General features: G+C 40.4%; 1 protein-coding gene and 1 long non-coding RNA gene across 2 annotated transcripts in view; one reads left to right on the top strand and one right to left on the bottom strand.

The window, feature by feature from the left end:
• Nucleotides 1-23,111, top strand: part of LOC145445807 (uncharacterized) — a 116,698-nt gene extending 93,587 nt beyond the window's left edge. Inside the window, exon 2 of the long non-coding RNA XR_013917120.1 lies at nucleotides 22,985-23,111. This is a non-coding gene — a long non-coding RNA (uncharacterized LOC145445807). The remainder of the gene's footprint in view (nucleotides 1-22,984) is intronic.
• On the bottom strand, nucleotides 1,816-11,726 carry LOC145445788 (uncharacterized). Its single transcript, XM_080323928.1, has one exon. The coding sequence runs from the start codon at nucleotides 4,682-4,684 to the stop codon at nucleotides 3,281-3,283; it is 1,404 nt and encodes a 467-aa protein (XP_080180054.1). The 5' UTR covers nucleotides 4,685-11,726; the 3' UTR covers nucleotides 1,816-3,280.
• Nucleotides 23,112-27,587: the final 4,476 nt, after the last annotated feature.

Below are 27,587 nucleotides of genomic sequence, written 5' to 3'. Positions count from 1 at the left end.
TGCAAGAAATCTGCCGTCTAGATAATTTTTCGCAACAACAGGACGTTTCCAAATCTCTAGTAGCTGCTGACGATAATTCCTGACGAGTGTCAGCCGAAAATATTCGGCTTCATTTCAATATGAACAATGAACATACTATTCAATTGTACACGAATATCTATATGATCAAGGATTTATCGGCTATCCAGAGGTGGTCAAAGTAGTCAATAAAGCTACTCAAGTAGAAGTAGAAGTAGCGACGCAAAAATCTACTCAAGTACGAGTAGAAGTACTTATTATGAAAGCAACCTGAAACTACTTGAAGTAGAAGTAGAATTGACTGACCTAAATCTACTCAAGTAAGTAAGTAGTTGTGAAAACGATCGCAATTCATTCGCATGGACTGTCAAAAGCTGCAAATTGAGCTATGCTGAAGGTGTGGAGAGCTTGATTCATATTGATGCATCCCAGGAGGTAGCAATTTTTGACAGAATAACTATTCGTCCGCATCATGTGATGCAAATGATAGTGTTGGTATGGAAATGCGATCCTAATCCTTTGTTTACTCGACCACCCCTTTTTAGAACAACATGGCATGGCACCCTCCCCCATATTATAAGGCCCGTATCTTAGTCGACGAGCAATACGGAAAAGTTGTATCGGATACGGTGTTAACACTTTGATCGATTAGTATATGTTAATAAAAAAATTATCATATCGTAAAAACGTCCTATAGTGTAGCTATATTTCCGGAAAACAGAGGCATTACTACACTTGCTTTCATACTTAAACATGTGTGATCTCCAGAAAAAAAAGAACTGAAACTAATTAGAACTTGAAAGTATGATACTGTGAATTGAAGGAGAACTACCAATAGGCCTACTACTTCCAAAAAGCGGAAAATATATTTCATCTCTTTTGTCCAGAAAGTTTCCACGGTGTTCTGCTAAAACAGGTCTAACGTAAAAAAAGTCAGATTCCACTTTTCCAGATTAGGACACACGCCATGGGCTGCTAGATTACGATATGATAGGTAATTGCTAGACTGCGAAACGGTAGTTTCAAACGTATGGGCCATATTTACTGTGATGAAATATTTGATATGGGCGACAATGCGGCGTGAACGGAACCACTCAGCCCGTTACCTAAAGTATATTCACCGATACTTTCGTGAAAACATATTTTTCACTCCATATATGTACCGTGCGCGAAGCGCGACGAAAGTTCTATAGTCTTCACTTAAGTTTTATGATAATTAAATGTTGGTACTTCGCGAAAACCGCCCCAAAATTCGTCAGGCTATTTTTCTGACTGGAGGATTACACTACTTCTACTTGACAAACTGAAAATAGCGAGAAGTAGGTAAGTAGATCACAACATTTTACGAAGTAGAAGTAACGGGAATCAGAGTTACTTGAGTAAGTACCGCAAGTAGCGGAAAACTACTTGAGTACTTCGAAAAATTAGAAGTACTTCGTTACTGACCACCTCTGGCTATGACTGCTGCTAATAAAATAACGACTCGCAATCGCCTCAACGCTATCATGACGATGGGAGTTCAGTTTCATCAATCACGTTGAATTAATGATTTGCTGGTAATTATTCACTCTTTCGCAGTACCGTATAAGTCAACTGGTTGTCGTGGCCTTGTCTATTTCTTACAGTCCGGAAAAGCGTAGCGCTTTAACATTACAATGCAATTTCGTCTGTTTTTGAGGCTCGGCTAGGGTTATATGTTCATGTTCATAAATCTCAGACGTGTGTCGCGCTCAAAAGAGTTTGGTAACAACTGGCGTGCAGTCTTAGTCCCTCGAAATTCGTAATGTAAAACTCAACTCGGAATAGACAAATATTTTTTATTTGCAATACTTTTCTGCAGTATATCTGCGTTGCTATGCAGTACATAAATGTAACATTAAGTAGAAGTGCCAGTGAATGCATAGAAGAAATCACGTTAAGTGGGACTTTGATGCCGTGAAAGTGCAAAATATAACTGATATTAGCATGTGACGATATATTATCATTTTTATAGCTTGTTGAGATAGAAATATTGATATTATCATTGAGGAAATGTTGTTCTGGGGCACATATTCGAATAAAAAGGGTGGAATTGGACAGCGGCGCGAATTCACATGAGATCATATAACCATACAGTTATACCGTTGATTAAATATTAGACAAAATCCTACGTTGCATCAAGCTCACTACATCCGTACAAATTCACAATAAATAATCGCGCGCAAGGAAATGTGCTGTTTTAACTACGGAGCTTACGGTTTCCAAATCACTGACTTGTTACAAATCCCAATCTGTGCCAATGGCGAAGGAGGCCAGTGCAGTTGCAGCCATGAAGATCATGATAATGAAAAGATGCCAGACAGCGACTAACAAATCTCGAATTTTTATATATCTTTTACCACTTTTATCTTGCAGATTATATAACTGAAATGCGAATCGATTTTTCAGAGAATTTTGTGACGAAAGAAGAATGTAACATGAAGAGTTGATCAATTTCTCGTCTCTCTACCGGGCAAACTATGAATGGGTATGGCCCAGCGTTTGACAACTAGAAAATTTAAATTTTCGAAATTAGATTAGAATTACAACTATCGATACACAGTTTCTTTTTCAAATCAAATGGCCAGGCCAAAGACCTGATCAGTAAAACCGGTATCTGTGGCTTCCCCCTTGGCGCTCAGCATTACTGGGATAGCATGGATAGCATGGAGGTGTGGTACAAGACTAGAAAGATCTTCAGTTCAGTTCGGTTTATTAGCGATTTTTATCAGTTCAATACACCACAAAAATTGCGATACAAGGAAAAGATAGGAAGGTTTCGAAACAAATTGGAGTAGTCTTTGGAATCGGACACCCATCTCTAGGCGATACAAAGCGGCCAGCGGCATACGCCCAATTTCGCATGCACTCATGGTATGTATATTGCATTTGTACAGATCGCGTGTATGTATTGTATATAGCCTATCATGAGTCGATGTATATGCCGCAAAAACACCAAGGACAAAAATAGACAACGTCCTAATCTTATGGTAAGTCCCCAACAGTAGATTTGGATAGATCATTATGCAAGGTAAGTCATTGTACGGAAAATGTCAATTGAAGCCTACCATGCCTTCAGGACTATCATCTCACGACAGGCATTCAATCACACACCGTCATCCTTTAGCAAGTCATCGTTGACTTCCTCTGTCAATTCTGCGATGCGATACAGATCGACTTAGCCTTTTGGCTGGCAATAGTCAGCTCACGTGACTTAACTTTCGAGGGTTGTTAATGTTACAGATCAACTCGCTATGTCCCCAAAACAACATCGATACGGTAAAACTAGTATCTTTTTGAAGTTCTCAAAAGACGCAATAACCGTTATTACATTCACCATTAAGCTGACATCGTATATCACGAATTGCATGCCTTGATGGATCGCGTCCCAACCCAGGAAATTAATAACAGACACTAGAAAATCAGACGCTATACAAATCAAACATAAGTACACCGTTCGCTTGATCAGTTTCATTACTTTCCCGCGCGATCTAACGGTTGAGCGCGTCTTACGAACTTTGTCTTTGATAGCGGTGCCTTTGCTTCTTAATGTTGATATCACTCTACTCTTTTTCCTGTGTGATTTAGCGCCGTTAACCCCTGATTTCTGTATGTATGTGGTCGATCTCGCGAGGACCAAATTTTGGCTGTTAGACACGGCCGTACGTAGCAAATCAGGGGCACTTTTGCTTCTAGCTTTTCTCTCATATCTTGACCTTGGCTCATCAGGAGATTCATTCGTGTTTTCGGCAATCACTGGCAATACTTCTGTTTCAATCATCTCACTACTCGAGGTCTGTTGAGTAATTTCACTGTCATCGTTTGGAGGTAAGTCTGAGATCGCGTTTAGGCTGTAATCAGCGCTTTGGCGATGCGTGATTGTAGACTTTGAGAATGAATCGCTGAATGACGAATCTTGGCTGTAAATGGCTGAAGGTTCACTGATGCTACCACCATTGGCTTGTCGCATACGCTTTTGCACTTTCATATGCGACACAACCGGATGTAAGAACAATCCGAGCAGTAAGGATTGAGTAATAACCATCAAGGCTGCATACAGCAATACTTTAAAGTCGGACTGATGAGTGATCGGGGAACACTGCCACTTTCTGGCTGTGTATTCCAGCGGAATTACAGCTATCACGACCGCTACAACGCCTTCCAGTACTATGGGAATGAGAACAAATTTGCTGAAGTACACCAAACACCGGCCGTAACGATCGCACAAAGACGGGTGTCCGTAAAAGACTCTCTGGCGTATCCACAGAAAGCAGTATGTTGTAGTTATGCTGCACATTAAAGCTATATACCCCAAATCGGCCGAAGTCTCGCAAGCAGCTTCTCCGCATAGCCGGCCTGATAGTATAAAAGACAGAGTGGACGCGTAACGAAAGAATGGTATTAACACTGTAATCAGTGCGAACTTGAAAACCAGTCCTCGATGCATATCTTTTCTGGACTTGCTGATCAGCATCTTATGCCTGTTGCCGTGGATTACGAATGCGACAGTGAGGTACACGCTGCATACTATGATTATTATCTCCAACACGAATCCAGACTCCAGCATATATAATCCTAAATCAGGTTTGCTGCTATTCGTACAAGCCACCTCGACAGCATCAGTGGTGGCAAAGACGGTGGTATTCATTATAATAGAATGGTCTGTAAAAATAACATATTCACTCTTCAATAGGGTTTAATATGAAAATCTCAAGTCAGTGAATTTTCCAAGTCGACCTCAATCTATGGAGCAGAAATTACAATGTAAGCCTTCACTAGGCTGGATGCAAACATATGTTGCCATTGTGCGAAATAACAATCCCCATTAGCAACAAATTAGACCTCGCGAGACTTTGGTTTCAATTTACACGGTATTCGCGAGGACAAGTCGCCAATATAGTTGCATTATATAGTTTCATCCCATTGTGCCTTCAAAATCATAATAAGCTGTTCCGATATTGCTGTAGGTTCAAGGCACACAATACAAAGCGATACACAATGCGATGTGATGAACAGATAGGAGGATGTCGAAACCAACCTTGGGCAACTAGAAAATTTTCAGCTTTTACAAATTCGAGGAGAATTAGAATAATAGATACACAACTTCTTCAAATAAGACTAAAATGACAATTATAACTACACCAGTTTTGCAAATTAGATTAGAATAACTGAATTTTCCAAAACTTGGACATTGAATAAAATTCAATTCATATAACATGAAAGTATATTCTCATATAAGCATGAGAATAGCAAACGTCTGTACTCCAAACTACGCTCGTTTCGCAATATGCAGCTCTTCCGCAGCATTTTCAGGGTTAGTATTAAACTTGAAACATGGAAATATTTCATAAATTAGACTAAAATTATATTACCGCAGTTCGCGGTTTAATTAGTAAACTAGAATTATCTAGTTGTACACGTTTGGTCGAATTGACCAAGTACGCTGTTAGATCCCGACCATTTTAGGCGCTTGTCCTTGCTTTTTTCATTCCCTTTCTTGCATTCACCCTGCGTTCGATAACTTAACCACTTTGTGGTACTGCGAAAATAACCGTTCGTTGAAGCAGTTATACGTTGTACATTGTACAATTTCTATCATTTCCTCTTGAGCTCTACTTCCTAATGCAAAATCAGGACGCCTGCAAATATTGCTTCTCTGCGTCAAATGGCAATCATCCATATTGCTAATCTCAGAATAATACGAGTTCTGATTCCAACTTACTACATCGAACGTGAGACAGCCCCAGTCAGCTCTTTGTCGGTAATGATGTCACTAAGCACTAACCGTCGATAAATGCAACGTTGAGCCACGCCACCAACACATTATGATGATAGCCCTTTCTTCAGGTGGTAAATTAACGAAATGGTGAGATGAGTGACGGAAATCGGAGTAGTTTTCAGGGAGACCGCAACTTGATGTGATGCGTTAGAAACCAACGCATATAATGATAATCATAATTGTAGGTATATTGCAGTATCACTCGAGAGCATGATGTGTGTTATCTGATAGGCCTACGTGCGAAACTGGAATGTGCAGATCACCATCGATACAAACATTAACGAAACCAGACAGAACGAATGTAGATGCTGCTCTTCGTCGACCATCAACTTATCGAACATGACCTTATTATCATCAACACCAAGTGATTGACGGTTATTTCCTTGAAGTCCGCAAGCTTCCATCACTATCATAGATAGTATGCAGACATTTTGTAGCTTTCTAGTATCTACATCTAAGCCAATGAGTAGGATCAAATACTAAAGACTATCACAGATTCTGGCTCCCTGTCTTATGACACCATCCTGATTAACACCAGGAAACCGCATGCCGCATCCCTGGTCGGGAATTCTCGACTGCAACAGCTTAGCCTTAAGCCTAGGCCAACATACCAGTCTAAGTAAAGCAAAATTCCTGTAATCTACTTCTAATCTAATTTGTGAAATGTTTCTGTGCTCTGAGTACTCTGTTTCTATGAGTCAAGCTTGGCGTATATGGACAATAGACATTTGCCATTCTCGTGTTTATCAGAATTAAACTTGATTTGATCTGAAGTTGGCTTTAATTTTATTGTCTTTCTTTCTATTTCGGAATGTAGTTTGTGAATTCACTAATTTTAATTCTAATCTTATTTGGAAAAACTGAAAACTTTCCAATTTTTCAATATCCTGCACACTGTCCGACTGCCCGTCTGAGTACCACAACTAACTCCCGTCAGAGGTCATAGACTTTGCCATCTACACGACTTTAAGTGAGATGATTCAGACGCTAAACGCGAATATAGACTTATACAGCTGAGGGAAGTCCCGGAAAAAATCTGAAAACTAGCGCCATTGTATCGCGCTTGTTTCCTGTTGAGTGCATTCGTGATATGGAGAAATACCATCCCGATTCTGTAGGCTGTCGCAGTATGGTCGAATTCTATAGCGATCGAAGTCCAAAATACCCAAGTTTATATGCATCATCATCATTGGTTTATTAGCAATTTTATCAGTTCAATACACCACAAAAAATGCGATACAATGAAAAGACAGGAAGATGTCGAAGCGACAAGGAGTAGTCTATGGAATCTGACACCCACCTTGGCCTAGGCGATGTAAAGAGGAGGCATGCACACTGAATGAAAGTAAAGAAGATAGAATAGAAAAAGAATGCGACAAGAAATAGGGCGGCATGTCATGGGAAGCGAGATCGATAGGTCAGTCGTGGTCCGGTAATCTTGAGGATGGACTGTATTTATTTAGTAGTAATTGTTTGTATTTCGACTTGAATGTGGACATGCTCGTCGACTGTCTGATGGCCGGCGGGATACTGTTCCACACATCAGGTCCGGCATATTTGATGGAGCGATGATCTTTTCGGTCGATCATATGATATTTGGACGACGTGGACGCGCGTGTGTTGTACTTGTGCGCTTTTGATTCAGAGGTAAAGAAGTCATTGAAATATTCGGGGCAACGACCGCAGTGAAACTGATACATAAACTTGGCGATTTCTAGTTTCCGCATATCTTCTATGTTTAGGACGCCAAATCTCTTCAGCAGCGACTTATTGGATGGGCAGCCAGGCCCTTTTGGAGCCCTAGCTATGATTCGGAGTACTTTATGCTGTGGTTTCTGCAGTGGCTTGAGTGCAGTTTTACTGGCAGCCCCCCAACAGAGGATGCCATAATGTAACTTCGATTGGATTAAGGATTTAAAGAGTATCAGAAGAACCCATGCTGGCATGAAGCCCCCAAGGCTGTAGAACAGGCCGCACTTCGGTGATAATTTAGTTTCTAGGGACTGAATATGACTCTTCCAGGACATGTTCGAGTCCAGTAAAACTCCGAGATATTTGGCATTATCTGTGTTGGAAACGGGCTGACCAGCGATATTAACGGTTAGGTTATTTTTTGAATTTACTGTCAGCAATTGCGATTTCGAGGCGTTTATGCAAAGGTTGTTTTGGGCCGTCCACTCATGGACTTTGGGCATTTGGTCACCAGTCAGGGCATCCAGCTCTGCCGTCGAAGATGCGGAAGAGAGGAGGTGAGTATCATCAGCGAACAGTGTGGTGTTCAGTGAGGAGGTTTCAAAAATGTCGTTGACATATAAGGTGAAAAGGACCGGTCCAAGTACTGAGCCCTGGGGCACACCACAGGTCACCGGGTGAGGAGAGGACAAGGTGTCTGAGATCGCAACCATTTGTTGGCGTCCAGTGAGGTAACTTTTCATGAGCTCAAGTTGTGGGCCCCGAAGTCCGTAACGCGCCAATTTCGAGATGAGAATTTTATGATCTACGCATTGAATTGGTATAGTCTGCAGTGGTTTCTGCACGCACTATTTCGGGCTTGAAAAGTCTTACTTTCCGTTAGTAATAATGGTATGTCAGTTCAGTGTAGTTGGAATTGTTATTCAAGCCAATTCAGCACTCGAGATGTTTTCATCACGGAATGCCAGTGGATGCAGTGATTAAATTATGAAATGATTTCTCAGCGATGACATCAAGTATGACATTGTAATCCTATTAATCACGTTTAATTAAACCTAGTATAAAAATTGAACTTGTATTTGGACGAAAGTGACAGTCGAAGAACTGAGATTTATAATTCTAATCGTGTGTATTATAAATAGTTGACTAAATGGTAATATTAGCAATTTATCAAAATAATCAGCGATCTGTTTCGAGTGGGGCTGGCCAAATACCTGAGTGATTTGACTCTGAATCGAGTATTCTAGTATCACTTATCATGACGTCGCAACAGTATGGATGACGTGGAAAGTTCGAATATGTACCCTATGGGTGTTCAAAATTTAGCTTTTTCTCGTATTATACTGGATAATTGATTTTTTTTTAATTGTTAGGTTACCTAATTACAGGATGCACACCAAATTTGGATCAATTCCAACCAGTAGCCGAGAAAAAAGTGTATTTATGGTATAAAAATTATTACCTTTTAATAAAAATTTACTGTTCATCCCATGAGATTGTTAGGTTGTCTATAGAAACGATGCTCACCAGATTTGTCTCAATTCCAATCAGTGGAAGCGGAGTTATTGCAGTCGAAAAATTTGGATTTGAATAAAATAGTATTTACGGTGGCCAGGGTACTTGTTTGCGCTTACGCAGTTCATCTGTTAATCTTGATTTTAGTTATCATTTGTAATCAAGCCTTCTCGGATAGGCTGTTCTTACCGCTATATAAAGCGTCTGCGAACCACCGTTTGTTGGTTACTTACGTTGACGCAAAATTAATTGTAAACCTTTCTTAGTCTTACTCTGGTTCCTTGCTGACGGTAATCTTAATTCTTTACGTTCGTCGGCCGTATGTTGCTGTTGCTGTGCTAAGTGTCAGCTATCTTCATCAAGTTGTGTGTTGCTGTTGCTGTACTACGTGTCTGCTATTTTCATGAATTCGTATGTTGCTGTTGCTGCACTACGTGTCTGCTATCTTCATCAAGTTGTATGTTGCTGTTGCTACAATATTCGTCAGCTATCTTCATTCGAAATACAACGATTAGCACCCGTAGATAACCCCATAGACAGGCTTCTGCGCCTATATTCGGCAGCGCAGGATTCAGACTGCCGCGCAGAAACAGTACTATCTTATTCATACTCAAATTTTTCGACTGCAATAACTCCGCTTCCACTGGTTGTAATTCAGCCAAATTTGGCGAGATTCATTTCTATGGACAATCTAACAATTTCATGCGGTGGAAAGAAATTTTTTTTTAATTTTTATATTCAATAAATCCAAATCTTTCTTCTCTTGCAGCAATTCGGCCACTGGTTGAAATTGAATCAAATTTTGTGTGCAGATTGTTTAGCCAGCCTAACAATTTTATCAGGTACCCAGTGAACTTTTAAAAAGAATGTAATTTTTGAACACTCCTAATGTTCCCTTTATGCGACCACAAAACATAACGCCAATCCCACATCACATTAACTAAAACGTATAGGTTAGTTATCTATGGTGATACAATTAATCGTGGATTATATCCTTCCAAGCGGAAAATGGTATCCAAACTATAATAAACGATAGATATACTCTTATTGGCAAGGAGCGTATAATTTCAGTACTAGAAAACATCATATTTAACTCGAATGGTACCAAGCCGAACTTACGAGCAATGAAATTCTTACAATGCCGTGTCAAACAAACAAATATTTAGTCATTTCTTCCTGTGCTGACTGACTGAACAGAAGTATTGTGAAATAAAAATAGATGGAAAGCATGACTCGGGTAAGGCTATCAAGCTTGAATCGAGTGTTTTTAGTCATACATCATCTGCAGACTCTACGCGACCTATCTGCTTTAATGCTGGTATGTAGACACAGTGAATGAGCATATGGTAAAAGCGTGCTACCCATCTACCCAATTTTAGATAATGTTACTATTGAAAAAGCGCTTGGAGGGAACAGGCGGAAATCATGCTGCTCATCATATAATTAATAACTTCCCACCAATTATATGAAAGTGATACTTTGTCATATTCGAGAAAGAGTCGGATCAACCGATCGTGATCAACTCCTCGTTCATTTAAACTCGCGCCACCCTGCCCTGCGCTTCACAATTGATTGGATATCATAGTTGACAAGCATGATATCAACAAATTTGAAGGATTTATCCTCAGTAAACCGACATTCACGAATCAATACCTACGCTCGAATTCATTTACTCCTAGACGCAGAGAAATCAACCTTATAGATACCCTCGTGCATAGAGCGTTGGTGATCAGTTCGGGTAACATACTGAGTTTAGAGCTTGACAAATCCGCAAAATCTTACTTGATAACGGTTACCCTGAACACGTCATCATGAATAGAGAGGAAATTAACGAAATTCAACGCAAAAAGTCAGAGACGTCTATGTCCATCAAACATGGATTGGTCGTATTTCCATACCCGCTAAAAAACAATTGATTTCTGTGCTCCAGTAAGTGTTACGACACAGTGAAGACCAACGTGATTTTTACAACCCAACCGCTCCCTGCAACACGTAATGCCGCTGTTCCTGCACTTCAACAAAGTTACATGGTCTATGAATATATGTGCCACTGTGATTGTGGTTACGTGGGATGAAAGACGCAGCGTTTGCAGAATCGCATACAACAGCATGTCCCATGTCCCTAGCTAGATGTATTAGAACACGCGCATCACGCTCGGAGGAAAAGGTCACCCTTGACTAATCGCATCTAAAGCTTGACTCAGCACAGGCAAGGGTCCTGAATTTTGCCATTAGCAGACATTTGTTCGATAGTTCTGTATTCGCGGAAAATGATCGAGACGACAGATTTCGAGTCGATGGGAGAGCCCGTTCACACTGTCATTTGTGTGTCTTGGAGTTGATGAGTTTTATCAGAATTTTGCTATAGTGACCGAATCAAAAATCATTACTCAATCAATCAATTATCCCTAGTCCTAGTAAGTTGATTCTTGATTGTTAAGATGCCGGATTGCCGGGACAAGTTAGGTCGAGGTACTTTTTAGTTTAGGGATGACAAAATATCTTCAACCTTGCTAAGCTTCAATCCTATTTGATAAACACCATCATATTTCACGAAAATACTCGCATTTCGACTCTGTCAGCAACTCATAACCGTAAGCGTGTATTTCACATTGGTTACAGCCTTGTAGTGTACCTACGATCGCAGTATGTTTAACCCGTCGGAATCCATTAATAAAACATGAACAGATTTGATTTCTTTATCAGTCTCTATATAATGCATTCCAAACGAAGGGCTGCTACTAAATTAGTCAGCCCTCAAGACTATCGAACCACGATCTGACATATCGATCTCGCTTTCCGTCACATGTCGTCTCTTGTTCTTTTATGTTATTTTCCTTCACTTTTCAGTTTTCATTCAGTGTGCAAGTGCATGCCTTCTCTTTACATTCTATGCCCAGATGAGTTTCTAATTCTAATTTCAAAGACTACTCTAAGTCTTTTCGACCCCTTCCTATCTTCTCATTGTATTGCAATCTTGTGACCTAATAAAATTGTTATTAAACAACTGAACTACCTGACGCGTTACAGGCTTTGAGATGGCTAACATTTCTATGCGGCATACGTGTAGGAAAATTCAGGTGCAACCTCTTTTTCAAATTTTTAGATTATATTCTTGCTTTGATCTCCAAATGTGATCGAGCTGCTCTCACGTGTTTGGGTATCATTTCATAGATCCGCGGCGGAGAGTCATTGCCAGGCCGTGTTATTTTTGGCATATGCCAAAACTGCCAAAAATAGCTTATTTTTGGCATTTTTCGATTTTTGTTTTTGGCAGTTTTGGCATCGACCTCTAAATAGATAGTTTCAGCCTCGAATTAGTCACAAAAAGGCTTTATTTGGGCTAGTTTGTCAAAAGACACCACAACATGACAGCATCCACGTATAAACAGTGTCAACAAACAATAAGAAGAAGAAAAAACCTAACGATTTCATAGATTAATAATATCAAACGAAACCACAAAATGTGCAGTATCCATCGGAATCGGTGCCAATAGGCAAAAAAAAGGAAAGAAAAGCCAAACAAACACGCTCAACAGCTGATTTAACCTGTTGAATAGACTTAAATCGTTTGCACTGTAACAGTGCTTCGAGACTCAGGTAAGCTAAGTTTCTCCTAAATTCATTTCTCTCCCAGCGAATCTGGGAAATATAGACTTTAACAGTAGTCGTTGAGGGAAAGAATGTTGCCAGTCATCCAAAAAAGGTTTTCATAGCTTCAAAATCTTTGGAGGGCCGAACCGGCTTCCATGCATCATGAAAAAAGATCACTTCGCCAGTGCCATCGATCTCATCGCGGAAAGAATTTTCCAGGAGTTTACTGTGTTGTCTCTCTCTCTTATTTAGTAGTCCGACTATCATTTCTCCTTCAGTCTACCGATATATTTTGAGAGGACTTTTGTCACTTCAGGTGGCTCGCCAACCAACCAACTCGCATGGAAGAGTCCTGGGAAGGTTAGCTTGTTTAAGAACATGGACGCAACAAGACTGTCATGTCAGGCAAAACGAGACTATGCAGCTCATAAATAGCCAGACAGTTTGTTGCGTCACAATGCTCAACTCGATCACAATGCAAAAATCGTGGTTGATTTTGGGGGTTCCAGTTCCATGAGCAGAATATAATTAATATTTTAATAATCGGCACTGCGGCAGCTTCTCATTGATACCCGTTTTATCAAATTTAGCGCTCGACAAGCCGGTAAAAAATGGTCGTAAATTTGCCTTTGGACAAATGGAAAGTATGACGTAAGCCAAATGCAGTCAGCCGTCCAATCTCGCTGTGCCCACAGCATTTAGGACACTATACATTCACCCCTAATGGGTGGGCTGGACCCAGATTAAGAAATCTGCCTGTCACAAACGTTCTTCTCGCTTTTAACGCGGTCCTGTTAACACAACACCATGAACGAAATACACTATTTGGTAGGCCGTGTTATTTTTGGCATATGCCAAAAATTGCTTATTTTTGGCATTTTCAAATTTTTATTTTTGGCAGTTTTGGCATCTGGCTCCTGAAATGCCAAAAATAACACGGCCTGGTCATTGCCAATTCTATTCGATTCATAGGAATACACGCCATGTTTAAGGTATAAACTTCGCGAATTTTGCTTCAAATTTTTTCTTTGCCGCTAAACGTACAATCTTGTCTAGTATCGAATCTGTTCTAGGTAGCAAATGGCGTACGATTGCTTGCAGAGTTGCAATACGCATCCGTAGCCACTAGCCATACGTAGCCTATAACAGCATGACGGATGCGCGGTACTGAATATTGACGGTTATTTCTAAAGGTATTAGGATGGAGTATATTTTTAACACAATTAACGACTTCACCGTTTCGCTTTCAATCAATAACTGCGGCTTAACCTGACCTGTCCCGATAACGTTCGTCTACACTTCTATGAAACCACGTTTTAACATGCTAACGTCGAAGTAGTTATACATGCGTTTGGCTATTCCATTCCATGGGTGAGTCCATACGCCACAGCAACAAAATACTAACAGCCAATGTTGCGGTACACCAATCATGATAATATGACCCTCACTAATGCGTCACAGTTCCTATTCTCCGGCTGGTTGACCGCGATGCCTAGAATGCAATGACTGTGTATAGTGATATAGTGAATTATCATATCAGCGGCATGACAAGATGCATTGTATATGTACTTCCTTGATACGCAACAATAGCAGCCTTGCAACGGTGTATGGCTAGTAGGCCTACATAAGATAGATACCGCGTCAAAGCCAGGCGTGCGTCAATTTCGGTTATGCAAACTGAACAGAACACGGCTATTCTCTCTAACCCTTTGGTTCTTAAACTTTTTAGCCCGCGACATAAATCTGAGATTTAGTGTGATCTCGCGACCCGAGCCTCACACATCAAAAAGAACGCATTTTTAATATTAGTATATACCATGTTTTTGCAGGCTTGTATGACGTAATGAACGCGCAGACACCAGTTGTACGCAACGCAGCTCTATGAAACATGTCTGACATGCGATTTCAAATCGGGGTGCATTATTTTCCTCTCATGATCGGATTTGTATTGTATCATTGTTTTGAAACCACACTATTTGCCCATTGTGCTATGTCGCGCAAAATTTAATGTCTTCGTGTGTCCCGGTGCGGACTGGGCTGGCCTGGCCACGAAATAACTGTATCTCATAGTCCCGCACCCGACGATGGAGTTAATATCAGATCTTTATTGACATTGCAGTCTATCGAATATATGGAACCAAAAATTTGGAACAGTGTGACCGAAGTTCTAAAACAGCAATTCCCAAACTCTTTAGACTCAAGCTGAATATATGTTCATCGCCACCTAAAAGCTAAGACTCGTCAGTAACGAAGTACTTCTACTTCGTAGTACTCAAGTAGGTTTGCCTAGTAGTTGCATTTGCTCAAGAAGTGTTAAAATTAGGGTTACCATATTTTGGAATCGGGAAAAGGGGACGCTTTTATCACATTATAACAGTTAGTTTACTGATTTAGAAATACTTGGTAGAAATCTTGTTGTGTTGACTAAAAAAACGGTCACCAGTTTTACTCACTTTTTAACAATACCTCTTTGCTGTTGAGTAAATAATAAAATAAAATAAACGTCATCACTCTGACTCGACTCCAGAATGACCCGCTCGAACGACCGCATTAGGTATTTCGCATCATTTATGGCGATTTTCAGTTCACCCTGTCCATCAGCCTAGCTGTCAAAGATGTAAAGGAGGACTGATTTCCGAAAAGGAGGACATTCAGGCGTCCTCGGAGGGCATTTTCCTAAAAATGGAGGACCAATCCTCCTACAGGAGAATATATGGTAACCCTACTAAAATGTGATGCTAAGAAGATGAGAGAAATCATAAACTAGTTCGAATGGTGCAATGCAGTGGCTCTCAAGCCTTTTAGAAGGAGACTTGGATCCGAGTTTTATTATTATCTCGTGACCCAAGCCTCACAGGACATTTACGTCCCCTATCGCCCCCTTCGTATTTTTCGCCCTTGTCTCCCAGATATCGCCCATTGGGGACCACTGGTTCAAAAAAACTGCCTTCTAATGAATTTATAATTTGTATCATCTTTCCACGTCCAAGTATCTGTGAGCACTGAATGTATTAGTGTATGATGTTCCAGTTATTATCTCTGCTTACTGCTCCCAACTTTTTACCATTATATGGTTAACATATTTACACGACTTCCCTTATTCTATTTAATTATTGTTCCCCGTTTACTCATATGGCATACCCATTATTATGTGTGAATGTATTGACTATTAAAATGAACAACTGCACTACCCCACTGCTATGGTGGTGGTGAGTTTTTGCGGTTTTTGGTAATCATAGTGTCTCGAATAGATTCATCGTTTTACACCGGGTCGATAGAATTCTTTAATATGATTTCGTATCTGCCGACTAGCAGCACGGCCCACTTCTAGGCTTTTTAAGACACCGCTTTCGCGAATCAGATGGCGGGGTGACGACTAATAAAACCTTTGAAGATCTTCTTGGAGGTACAGAACTTCAATATACAATTCAATAATGTATTAATATTGAAATAAAACCTATTTTCGGCTGACACTCGTCAGGGGTGATCGTCAGTCCTACAATGCTCGTTCCAATTCTCTACTAGTTGCTAACGATTACCTCTCTGACGAGTGTCAGCTGAATATATTGGGGTAAGTGCATCATGTGCGTATTTTTAAATCACAAAATTCCCTTAACACACTTCCGTCACGCTATATTGTTATTTCCGGCATACTGTTTCGAACTAGGTATTGTATCTTTCAGCACACAGCATGTCGAAATTGGAGACAATGCCACAGTTACACAGTAGCACTTTTGATACGAGAGCCCTTGATACATTAGAGATGTTTTGAAGCTTTTTAGTTAATTAAATACCCCTTCATCGTACCATAAAGGAAGATACCGTTTTTAATTGCGACCCAAACCTCACAGGTAGAACGTTATATATAGCATGGTTTGCTTTGTTTAAGTACATTCATGTTAAAGTTAAGGGCTGAATGCAGTATTCCCTATATTTTAGAGCACTACATTCATTGTGAACCAAGGTCTCTACCACATTTTCAGTTCGTTCATTAGTCGCCTAAAGAAATACAACTAAACCCAATACAATTAACTTCCCAGTATCGGCAATCGCACAATTGTATTCTGCATTTATACATTGGCTTCGAACCCGATAGGTATGCGACCGTAAGATCCCTACTCTGCACTTCGTTTTTCTCCTCCATGATATCCATGGATGCTGAGCGCCTATCAGGATATCTGCGCATGGCAGACCAGTTTCCGAGTCTTTGGTCTGACCCGGCCGGTGATCGAACACACGACCTACCGATCAAGAAGTCGGACGCATCACCAATACACTAGTTCAGCTCAGTTCGGTTTATTATCAATATTCATCAGTTCAATACACTACAAAAAATGCGATACAATGAAAAGATAGGAAGGTGTCGAAACGACTTGGAGTAGTCTTTGGAATCACTATGTCACACAAATCCGAATTGAGTATTAATTGTGATGATTTCAGTCGAGCAGTGAGAGACGCTTTTTATGTGCTAACATTATACGCCCCTTACAACTAAGAGTTATGCTATCTTCAATGATAAATTACAGTTTCGCTACTTTTATCCCCAAGTCACCACCATTCGCCATAAAATATCGTTGCGCTCACTAGCGAAAATATGTTTTGTTTTAATCTACCGCTGCATGTCAGTCACGAAACAAATATGTTTTGCTCCCTTATTGATAAGGTACCGTGCCGGATTGAATGTAAGCTATGTACATTTTTTATAACCAGAGGTACGTACCCTATGTGAATTCGCTACGAGGAATTGTATATAGGTAATAAATTCTACAATCGTCGTCGGATCGAACTCAATCTGATACTCATGGGCGCAGAATTTTACGGAGCGTTCACACATACCCAATAGGGCTGTTCAAAAATAGCTTTCTTTCCTGAATCTTGCTGGTTACGTGATTAAATCGTTAGGTTGCCTTAAAAAACGACGCACACCAAATTTTAATTCATTCCAACCAATAATCGCGGATTTCGTACAGTTTGAAAATTTTGAATTTACCCAAAGATGCAAAAAAATTTTTTGTCAAATTTTTCTGTCAACCCCATGAAATTGTTGCGCTTTCTTCAAAGACGATGCAAAACAAATTTGACTCAATTCCAACCAGTAGAAGCGGAGTTATTTGAGTTTTTCGATGATAATACTTGGATTATCCACCGATCAAGGATAATCCCAGAATAATCAAAGAAAAACTCAAATAGCTCCGCTTCTACTGGTTGGAATTGAGTCAAATTTATTTTGCATCGTCTTTGAAGAAAGCGCAACAATTTCATGGGGTTGACAGAAAAATTTGACAAAAAAATTTTTTGCATCTTTGGGTAAATTCAAAATTTTCAAACTGTACGAAATCCGCGATTATTGGTTGGAATGAATTAAAATTTGGTGTGCGTCGTTTTTTAAGGCAACCTAACGATTTAATCACGTAACCAGAAAGATTCAGGAAAAAAAGTTTTTTTTGAACAGCCCGAATACCCAACATCTCGATCAGCTAGCGCAGTGGTTCCCAACCTGTGGTACGCGTACCACTAGTGGTACGCGAAGGTCTTCCAGGTGGTACGCGAGAAGATACTTCTTTTTCGACCGAAGGGAGTTATTAGTTCAGGTGGGGTTGATTTTGAGTTTATTTTTAAGCCGTCTTTAACCGAACATATTGTTAACGCCCTTTTAAGATTTGAGCAGTAGGGAGTTTGTGAACCTTACCTAATTCCCTGAAGTAAAAACCCGATAAGATATTTGTATGTCGCCTATGTGTCGTGTGAATAAAGATAAGAGAATTAAATCGTACGATGTTTTGTGCGTGAAATCTCTCGTGGCTATAATATATATATGCGTGTATAATACAACGTATAGACATTTAGTCGATTAAATTTGCGATCGAAAAGCTATTACGTCGCCGTACGTTGATTCAATAAATTTACAAGCCGTGGAGACCGAAACAAAAGAATTGTCCGTGTGATCTTCGAATACGTGTGCTAGACAGGCTTCGTGGTACGTCAGACAACGAACCCTGCAGCGTGGATCGCCGGTCCGTCGAACGGAAAGAAACACGCAACGAATGCTACAAGTAACCTTCTGGAGTCAGATTACACAAGTATAACAACAACAAACATTCGCTCTGCGTTAAACCGTCGTCGTCGTGGGAAGGGGCAATCCCACCAATGACGGCCTACGACAGGGGCGGCCAACCTGTGACCGGCGAGGTAATTTTCGAAATTAGTTATAACATCAGAAAAAAATTACATGGCCAACCAAAATTTGATTAGCCTGACCGCGAAATTTGATGATGACTAAAACATCAGTTACGACTCATTAGCGCAACCTGGGGCCAGCCACATTTATCGCAGATCCTTATATATGACACTAAAGTAAAATATTTCGTAGCAGAATTATTTGACTTGAAATTTTTCTTAGCACTTTGCATGATTTTTTGTCACTCAATTTCTTGCAATTATTGTTGCAGCCCCGTCCTGAAAATCATAAGTACGCGTAATTTACAGAATTGAGTCTAAATTCGTAAATAGGAGATAACGTGTCGTCCAGCATGCGACTTCGCTTGTGTGCTCGCAGCGAGATCGACGGCGATGAAACATTTGCACAAAATGATGAAGGCATGGTCATCGAAGCCTTCGATATTGCTATGTCTAAAGGCCGAATAATCCTGTTCTTGCCAAATGAGCCCAATGGTATACAGAGGTGACCCCCAGTATATGCAAGTAACTTATTTATTGATCGAAGTCATTCATTAGCTTTGAAACAATTTCGCGCTTCGCGCGACCAGGACATGGATACACGTTGCACACTGCACACAGAGTTTTCTTGACATAATTGTTGACAAGTGTGTGTTGACAAGTGTATTAATATCAATCTTGCTTTGAGCGTTACCTAATTCGGTTCGCTCCTATCGGACGACTAAAAACGGCCATCAACATTCAAGTCACCCTCGCAATGGCGTAAAAGGTTGGCCACCCCTGGCCTCCGGGGAAGAGATTTAGTCGTAAAGCATTGGCATTTTACCTATCCAAATTCCCTTTTAACATATTGGACCACAAGAATTCAAAATGAATCCACTATACAGAAATCATATAGGGCCTATTGCGCTTTAAAATAGACACTTATTTTCTCTTTCGCTGCCTTCGGCGCGCGTAACTTATGTAGGTGGTACGCGAGCACTGCTCAAAATCTCGAAATGGTACGTGGTTGCAAAAAGGTTGGGAACCACTGAGCTAGCGCAAAAATGGGGATTTTCTAGGTTTAAAAAATTCCTCGTAGGTATACACAGGACCGTAACTGCTGCACCCCAAAACCCCCAATGGGGGGGCGAGCTCGAGGGGAGTCCAAATTTATTTCGTGAATTAGCATAAATTATAGAGATTTTTTGAAAATTCATGCAAGTTTGTCAAAAGATTTTCGCTCTACGCGCGATTTCAAGTTGCCAAATATCTTGAATTTTGAGTACTCTTCACCCAAGAAAAAATACGCAGGATTTATAGAAATGGGCACGTTGGCATTGGCCATTACCGCGCCACGATTTACCAAGACATTTAAAGTTTTAGGCCATGTAACATGCGGCTCCAAGAATGGGCCAGGACCATCGGCAGCGAGAAAACCTTGGCCGAAAAGGACCTCCCTTATGTTGACCGAAAACTTCGTTATATAAACAAAATACAAATAAATTTAATTGTCCATATGCGCCTAAATGACTGGCGCCGAATATTCCTGTCTTGGCAATTTGAACCTCACAAGACAAATACCATCCCGCAGGGAAAAATTATATGCCAGTGAAGAAATACCAATTTGAAATCGTGTGCGTCTTTTACTTTAGTAGCCTACGTTTGGGCGATTCTATATATTTTGATATAGCAGACAGGAGGTCACTAAATAACATCATGTTACGGAGTCATACCAAAGGGCCCTACAGTTTCCAAGACACCTCAGTCAACTCCGCCGGTAAATCTGATTACGTGAGCAGAGAGGACAAGAAATTGATTACGTGAGCAGAGAGGACAGGAAATTGAGTGCAATAGATATGCAATTCCCTATCTTTTTGACCAATTTTATCATGATTAATCGGAAATTTTCGCGCCTCGCGCTGGCTCGCTATACAGTGTGGCTAATTTCGTGGCAAAAGCGAACAACGTGATTGGGGGTAGGTTTGTCACCCTATGGTAGCCCAAGACGCAAGTTTTTCTGGGGAGTCTGACGAAGTGCTGTTTTGTTCCTGCCAACAGGTATACGCCCGAAGGTGTTTAATTATTATTGAGGGGTCCTATCTTTTCAAACACACCTCACCTGTAAATATGATTACGTGAGCAGTGCGAGAATAAAAATTAATAGCAATATATATGCAATTCCCGATCATATTGGCCGATTCAAACATGAATATAAAAAAATTTCGCGCTTCGCGCGTCTAGGCGAGCAAAGCTGCCCAAGTCAAAGGCACCTAATGCAGATGACAATAAGTATAACAATAAATAGCGGACAGCGTGAGGGGGGTCTGGAGGGCTAAGCCCCCCAGAGGTTCGGTTCATCATCATTATGTGGGGAGCCCAAGACCAACGTTTGGGGGGGCTGACGAAGTGCGGTTACGGCCCTGGATATACACTCTGTGAATTTGCTGCGAGGAATTTTATATGGGTCATGAATTTTACTATTGTGTCGAATCGAGCTCAATGCTGGATGCAGAAATTTACGGCAGGCCTACATCTCGATCAATGAGCTCAAAAATGGAGATTGGTTGTTGTTGGATCGAGCTCAATCTGTTACTCATGGACGCGGTACTTCAATACTCTTGCGAAGTAACCACGTAGTTTGCCTACCTGCGTTACAAACTCAAGTGGTCATGATTAGTAGACTACTTCTATTTAACAGTTTTGAGTTATTAGGCAAATCTAGGACTAATATTAGGGTTAACATACGTCCTCTTTTAAGAGGATTTGTTCTCTTTTTTGACTTTTTTGAAAGTATCCTCGGAGGACGCCCAAATATCCTCTTTTTTTGAGATTCTGTCCTCTTTTGAGAATTTTGGTTAGATATAGGGCCAAATTCGACTGAGACACAATAAGTCAGCACAGTAGTAACGCTACGGCGGCAATTTCGGGAGTTGGGCCGGAAAGTTGACCTTTTTTTAGTCAACCGACCACGAAGTGGTAAAAATTTACCGTTTTTTCACAATTTTCCTCTTGTTTTGGAAGTTTTAAAATTTTGATAAAGTGTCCTATTTCCAGATTTCCAAAATATGGTAACCCTAACTAGTATACTTACCTATTCTTTACTCGAGAATCTTTAAAGTGGAGAGTGCCATCGGAATACTAGTGTGACAGTCAGGGCCGTAACTGCCGCACCCCAAACCCCCCAATTGGGGGGGCCCGAGCTCGAAGGGGGCCCAAAATTATTTCGTGAATTAGTATAAATTATAGAGTATTTTTTGAAAATTTAAGTAACTTTATCAAAAATTTTTCGCGCTGCGCGCGATTTCAAGTTGCCAAGTATATTGAATATTGGGGACTCTTCCCACAAGAAAATATACCCAAGATTTATAGAAATGGGCATATCAGCGTTGGCCATTACCTCGCCACGACGCACCAAGACCTATAAAGTTTTCGACCATGTAACATGCGACTGCAAAAAGTGTGCCAGAACGATCGGCAGCGAGAAAACCTTGGCCGAAAATTATGCTGACCGAAAACTTCGTTATATATACAAAATACATGTGGGTTTAATAGTCCATAGGCGTCTAAATGACTGGCACCTAAATGTTCCTGTCTTGGCAATCTGAACCTCACAAGACAAATACCACCCCGCAGGGAAAAATTATATGCCAGTGAAGAAATACCAATTTGAAATCGTGTGATCTTTTAGGTTAGTACGTTTGGGCGATTGTATATTTTTGATATAGCAGACAGGAGGTCACGAAATAACATCATGTAACGAAGTCATACCAATGGGTCCACCTGCCCGAAGATGTTTAATTATTATTTACGGGCTCTACATTTTCCAAGACAACACCTGACTCAGCTCTACCGATAAATCTGATTACGTGAGCAACTGAGCATATAGAGGACAATAAATTGATAGCAATATATATGTAATTTCCGATCTTATTGACCGATTTTATCATGAATTTTCGAAAATTTTTGCGCTTCGCGCTGGCTTACTAAGCAGTACATCTCTAATTTCGTGAACAACGTGGTGGCGGCCTGGCGGGTCAGTTTGTCACCCTGTGGGAGCCCCAGACTCCAGTTTTTTGGGGCCTGACGAAGTGCTGTTTCTTTCCTGCCAACGGGTATACAATACACCCGGAGATGTTTATTTATTATTGAGGGGTCCTACCCTTTCAAACACACCACACTCTGCTCTACCGGAAAATTTGATTACGTGAGCAGAGAAAGGATAAAAATTGATAGCAATATATATGCAATTCCCGATCATATTTCCCGATTCAGTCATGAATTAAAGAAATTTTTCGCGCTTCGCGCGTTTAGGCGATAAAAACTGACTCACGAAACGGCCCCCCAATATAGATGATAAGCAGCGGTAAACAACGGACAGGCTGAGGGGGGTCCGGGGGGGCGAAGCCCCCCAGAAGTTAGGTTTATCACTCTTTGGGGGGCCCAGGACGAACGTTTTTTGGGGGGCCTGACGAAGTGCTGTTACGGCCCTGGTGACAGTACGAGAAACTATATAATTATCTACTTCTGCGCGCAAACGTCACGAATTCCATCCAAATAGTGTCGATGATGTAGCATTCCGCTTGTCGACCTATTCTGGGCATAGTATTTGTGATTCCGAACCAGTATTGGTAACTACTAGAATATTTTCAGCTTTTCCAAATTATATTGGTACTTTAATTATAACTTCACCGTTTTGTTCCAAATTAGATTAGAATTAGAATAACTGAATTCGCAAAGACTTGGAAATTGAATTAAGTCCCGGATTAGAAAGAAATACAAGAAAAATAAAGTTCAGTTCATATCAAATCAGAGTTCATTCCCGAAAGTACGAGAATGGGAAATGTCTGAACACCGAGCTTGACTCGTTTTGCAACACACAGTTCTCCTGTAGCATTTCAAAGAATACCAGAAATTAGACTAGAATTAAAACGAGAAAATAGAAACATTTAGCAAATTAAAAAGATTATGATTAGATCATCGGCATTTTGCTCCTATCAGTTTAGTCTCTTTGGTGTATGCAGCAGTATTTGAGACCGAACCTCTCGAATCCTGGGTGCTATCTGAGCGACATGGTTGCTGGGTTTGTTTATTTGTGGTATTCATGGTGTTTGTCGACTACTATGGTCATTTACACCAGGCCAATTTTCTTTATTTCTAATCCGTAGCTGCCGAATTGTAGCACGCCCCACTTCTAGGCATTTTATATACATGGATGATATGGCGAGGAGGGGCCTAGATAAACCTCCAACAGGTAGGAATTCTGGAGTCGACCTAGAACCCGCAACTCATTGGTGAAGTAGCTGTGGATTATTTATATCACTACGCTATCTCGCCACCATGGTTGCTGAGTAGTCGTTACTGAACCTATTGTCGTGTCAGTATCAGTTTATTTATAATTTCATCATTTCAAAATAACACAAGACTGCGCTACAACGATGAGAGAGGAACATGTCGAAACGACTTGGAGTTGTCTTCGAAATCAGACACCCACGTGCGCCTAGGCGATGTAAGTAAGAGGCATGATACACTGGATGGAAGGAAACGACTGTTGATGATAATGATAATGCATGACGCATTTGTCGAGATGCGGGGTTGATATGTCAGATCGAGGCCCCGTAATCTTGAGAGCTGACTGGTATCGTAAGAACGCGTTAGCTCCCGATACCATACAAATATCAGCAAGACGTCTTCATTAGCACCAAGTTCGTGAAGCCTGATGCTGCCTCATCAACTATTACGTCATGTGTCATTTCCGGCAACTCGTTCTATCAAGGCCTGACTGCTGAGTGCTGAATACTGCTGCGCGCGTGAGTGCAGGCAGGAAATCCCGCCCGCAGGTTTACCAGGTTTACCAGAATAGCAAATGTCTGTACAGCAAGCTTGGCACGTTTCGCACTATACAGTTCTCCTGTAGCATTTTCAGGAAAACCAGAAATAAGATTTGAATTAACATGAGAGCATAGCAACCATTCACAAACTATATAGAATTAGATTACCGGTATTCGCTTTAATTAGCCTACTTAGACAACGAGAATTATCTAGTCTCCTTGCAGGCCCGAAATCAAATAAGATATAAGGCATCCTCGAGAAATGACATGTTCAATTTAGCGATACGGATTCGTGTCATACTATGATCAGTTGATCACATAGTACGTGACAGCTGTGCGCCTTACTTCATGTGAGCTAAGCCTTTCGCGAAGTGCATTCTGAGTGAAACTTTGTAAATTCTGCTTACTAGGAGATGTAATTCCCCGTAATCATTGTCTCATCTTGCAAGGTATGCGGCGTAGGACAGCGCGCTGCCGGCGTTCGCTCATAATTGAGAGGCGAGCGTAATTACTTCGCAAGTAAATATTTCCTTCTATATACAAGTCACGTGGCTACATTTATACAAGGCTGCTCGATATGGATATTGAATCGAATTCCGAATTAGGAAGAAATACAAGAATCGAACTTAGTTCGTTCTCATAAGCATCAGAACGGCAAATGTACAATGTACAGTAGGGCTCTTCAAAAATGACTTTTTTTCTCAAATCGTACTGGCTACTTGATAAAATTGTTAGGTTACCTAATTTAAGCCTACACACAAAATTTGGTTCAATTCCAGCCAGTAACCGCTTTGCTACAGGAGAAGAAAGTTTCTATTTATTATTTAAAAATAAATAATAAAAAATTTGAAATTTTTTTGTTCACCCCATGAAAGTGTTAGGCTGTCTATGGAAACGATGCTCACCAAATTTGGTTCAATTCCAACCAGTGGAAGCGGAGTTATTGCCGTCGAAAAATTTGGATTTGAATAAAATAGTATTTACGGTGACCACAACTATAATAAATAAACAAAGAATCGGTCACCGTAAATACTATTTTATTCAAATCCGAATTTTTCTGTAGCAAAGCGGTTACTGGCTGGAATTGAACCAAATTTTGTGTGTATAGGCTTAAATTAGGTAACCTAATAATTTTATCAAGTAGCCAGTACGATTTGAGAAAAAAAGTCATTTTTGAAGAGCCCTAATGTACAGTGTACACTGTACAGTTAACCAAGCTTGACTCGTTTCGCGCAAAACAGTGGTCCTTAAGCATTTTCAAAAACACAAATTAAATTAGCGTATATATAGAAACATTTCACTAGTTACATTATATTGAATTATCGCTCTATAATTAGTTACGTCTCTCATTAATTACACGACTACAATTAGCATCGGCAGGCAGGTTACGCATCATAATCAACATGGAAATCGAATGTATTGAGATAAAACGAGGTTGGAAGTTGAGACGGTATGTTCACACCTAGATCATGACTGTCAATTTCACAAGCTGGTTAAATTAACCCTGTATGTAATATTGTTTGCGAGGAAAAAAATCTGAAAACCACCGCTGTAGCGTATGACAGAGTAATATATCATACGACATACTGGATTGATGTTCTGCCGGCCGCTGTAATTGGCGTCAAAAAGGATACTGACTCACATGCATAAGCGTAATACAGAGTCACCCATCATAGACTACATATTAATGACCTTACAGCAGTGGTACTCGACTAGTGGTACGCGAAGTCATTTCAGGTGGTATACGCAGTTAATGCATTTCTTTTTTAAGTAAAGTTACAGTTTTCACGAAGCGTTAACGTAAATTTTTCTAATGTAAGAAATGTCTTCATCGAATGCGTAGATAAATACTTCATTCATTCATTTGTCATTCGACTCAGCCGCACCCTGCCTAGATCAGCGTGTGGAGACGAAACCGTCGCGACCATCACAATTTTACCTTCGAGTGTGGGTTAATAATAAAACCAGGGACGAATTATCTCGTGGGCCGCATTTGTTTTGAAATTTGCAGGCCGACTTATTTGCTAATCAGCCCATGTCAATATTCCTATATGCACATTTCGAGTAAGGTCAAGTTTTTCGTTACCTTGTTGGTATCCAACAACAACGAACCTTCCAAATAGTATTATGCTGATTCTGATTAGCAGACGTTGATTCTGAGGTCATAAATGGTTTGTGCTACAGAACTTGAATAAAGCTTTCAAAAGTATAGTTTCATAATATTAATTCGAAACCTTTTCTCGTGTGCTTCTCATCAAGAATCATCATGAGACAAAGGGAATTTAGGTTTGAATTCAACTCTGTTTATCTCCTTTATCGTGCTGGTAACTCTTGATAAGAGGCACGCGAAGAGTCTTCAAGTTCGAGTTGATAAACGTTAACGTATACGTTTGAAGGCTATCAATGGTAATTGCGAAAAATCCAAATCATCGCTTGCAAGGCATATATTGATGTTCGCAGATTAGGAAGTCATAATACCTACGATCGGTGGCAATTTGTCGTACAACAATGTTCAACAATCGCATTTACGACTGATTATGGTCAGCAATAGACCCTCAACGACGCTATTCAAGGTTGCTATGCGTTTACGAGGGTTCAAACTAGGGTGACGCAGAAATGGTAGTTACAGAGGAAGCATCGTTGTGTATATCGTTGGCGTTGTTTGGTATATACGGCGCGGGGAAGATCCATACGTGCAAACATTCTCTATTGAATCGCGCTAACTTATGCACACGATCGACCGTTTGGAGACGATTTGGAAGTGTTCTTCATATTAAACGTGTTACTGGGAGTGGAATTTTATGATTAGTTAATCATGAAAATGTACTTGGGAAAACTAACTAACACAGTCACAGTGCTTCTCGACCGCCTGCCGTTCACCAAACACATTACAATGTTACATCTCAATTGCAAAATTAAAGAAGTCGGTCGCTTGTCCATTAATTACAGAATTGAAACATTAAGTTTTAAACGTATGATGTAGA

The sequence above is a fragment of the Botryllus schlosseri genome, chromosome 9 (assembly GCF_051294905.1).
Source record: "Botryllus schlosseri isolate E-star chromosome 9, Bs_hap1, whole genome shotgun sequence".
Taxonomy (NCBI): Eukaryota; Metazoa; Chordata; class Ascidiacea; order Stolidobranchia; family Styelidae; genus Botryllus; species Botryllus schlosseri.
Note: the sequence above shows the minus strand (reverse complement) of the source record. Positions and strands in the feature narration are given on the sequence as shown.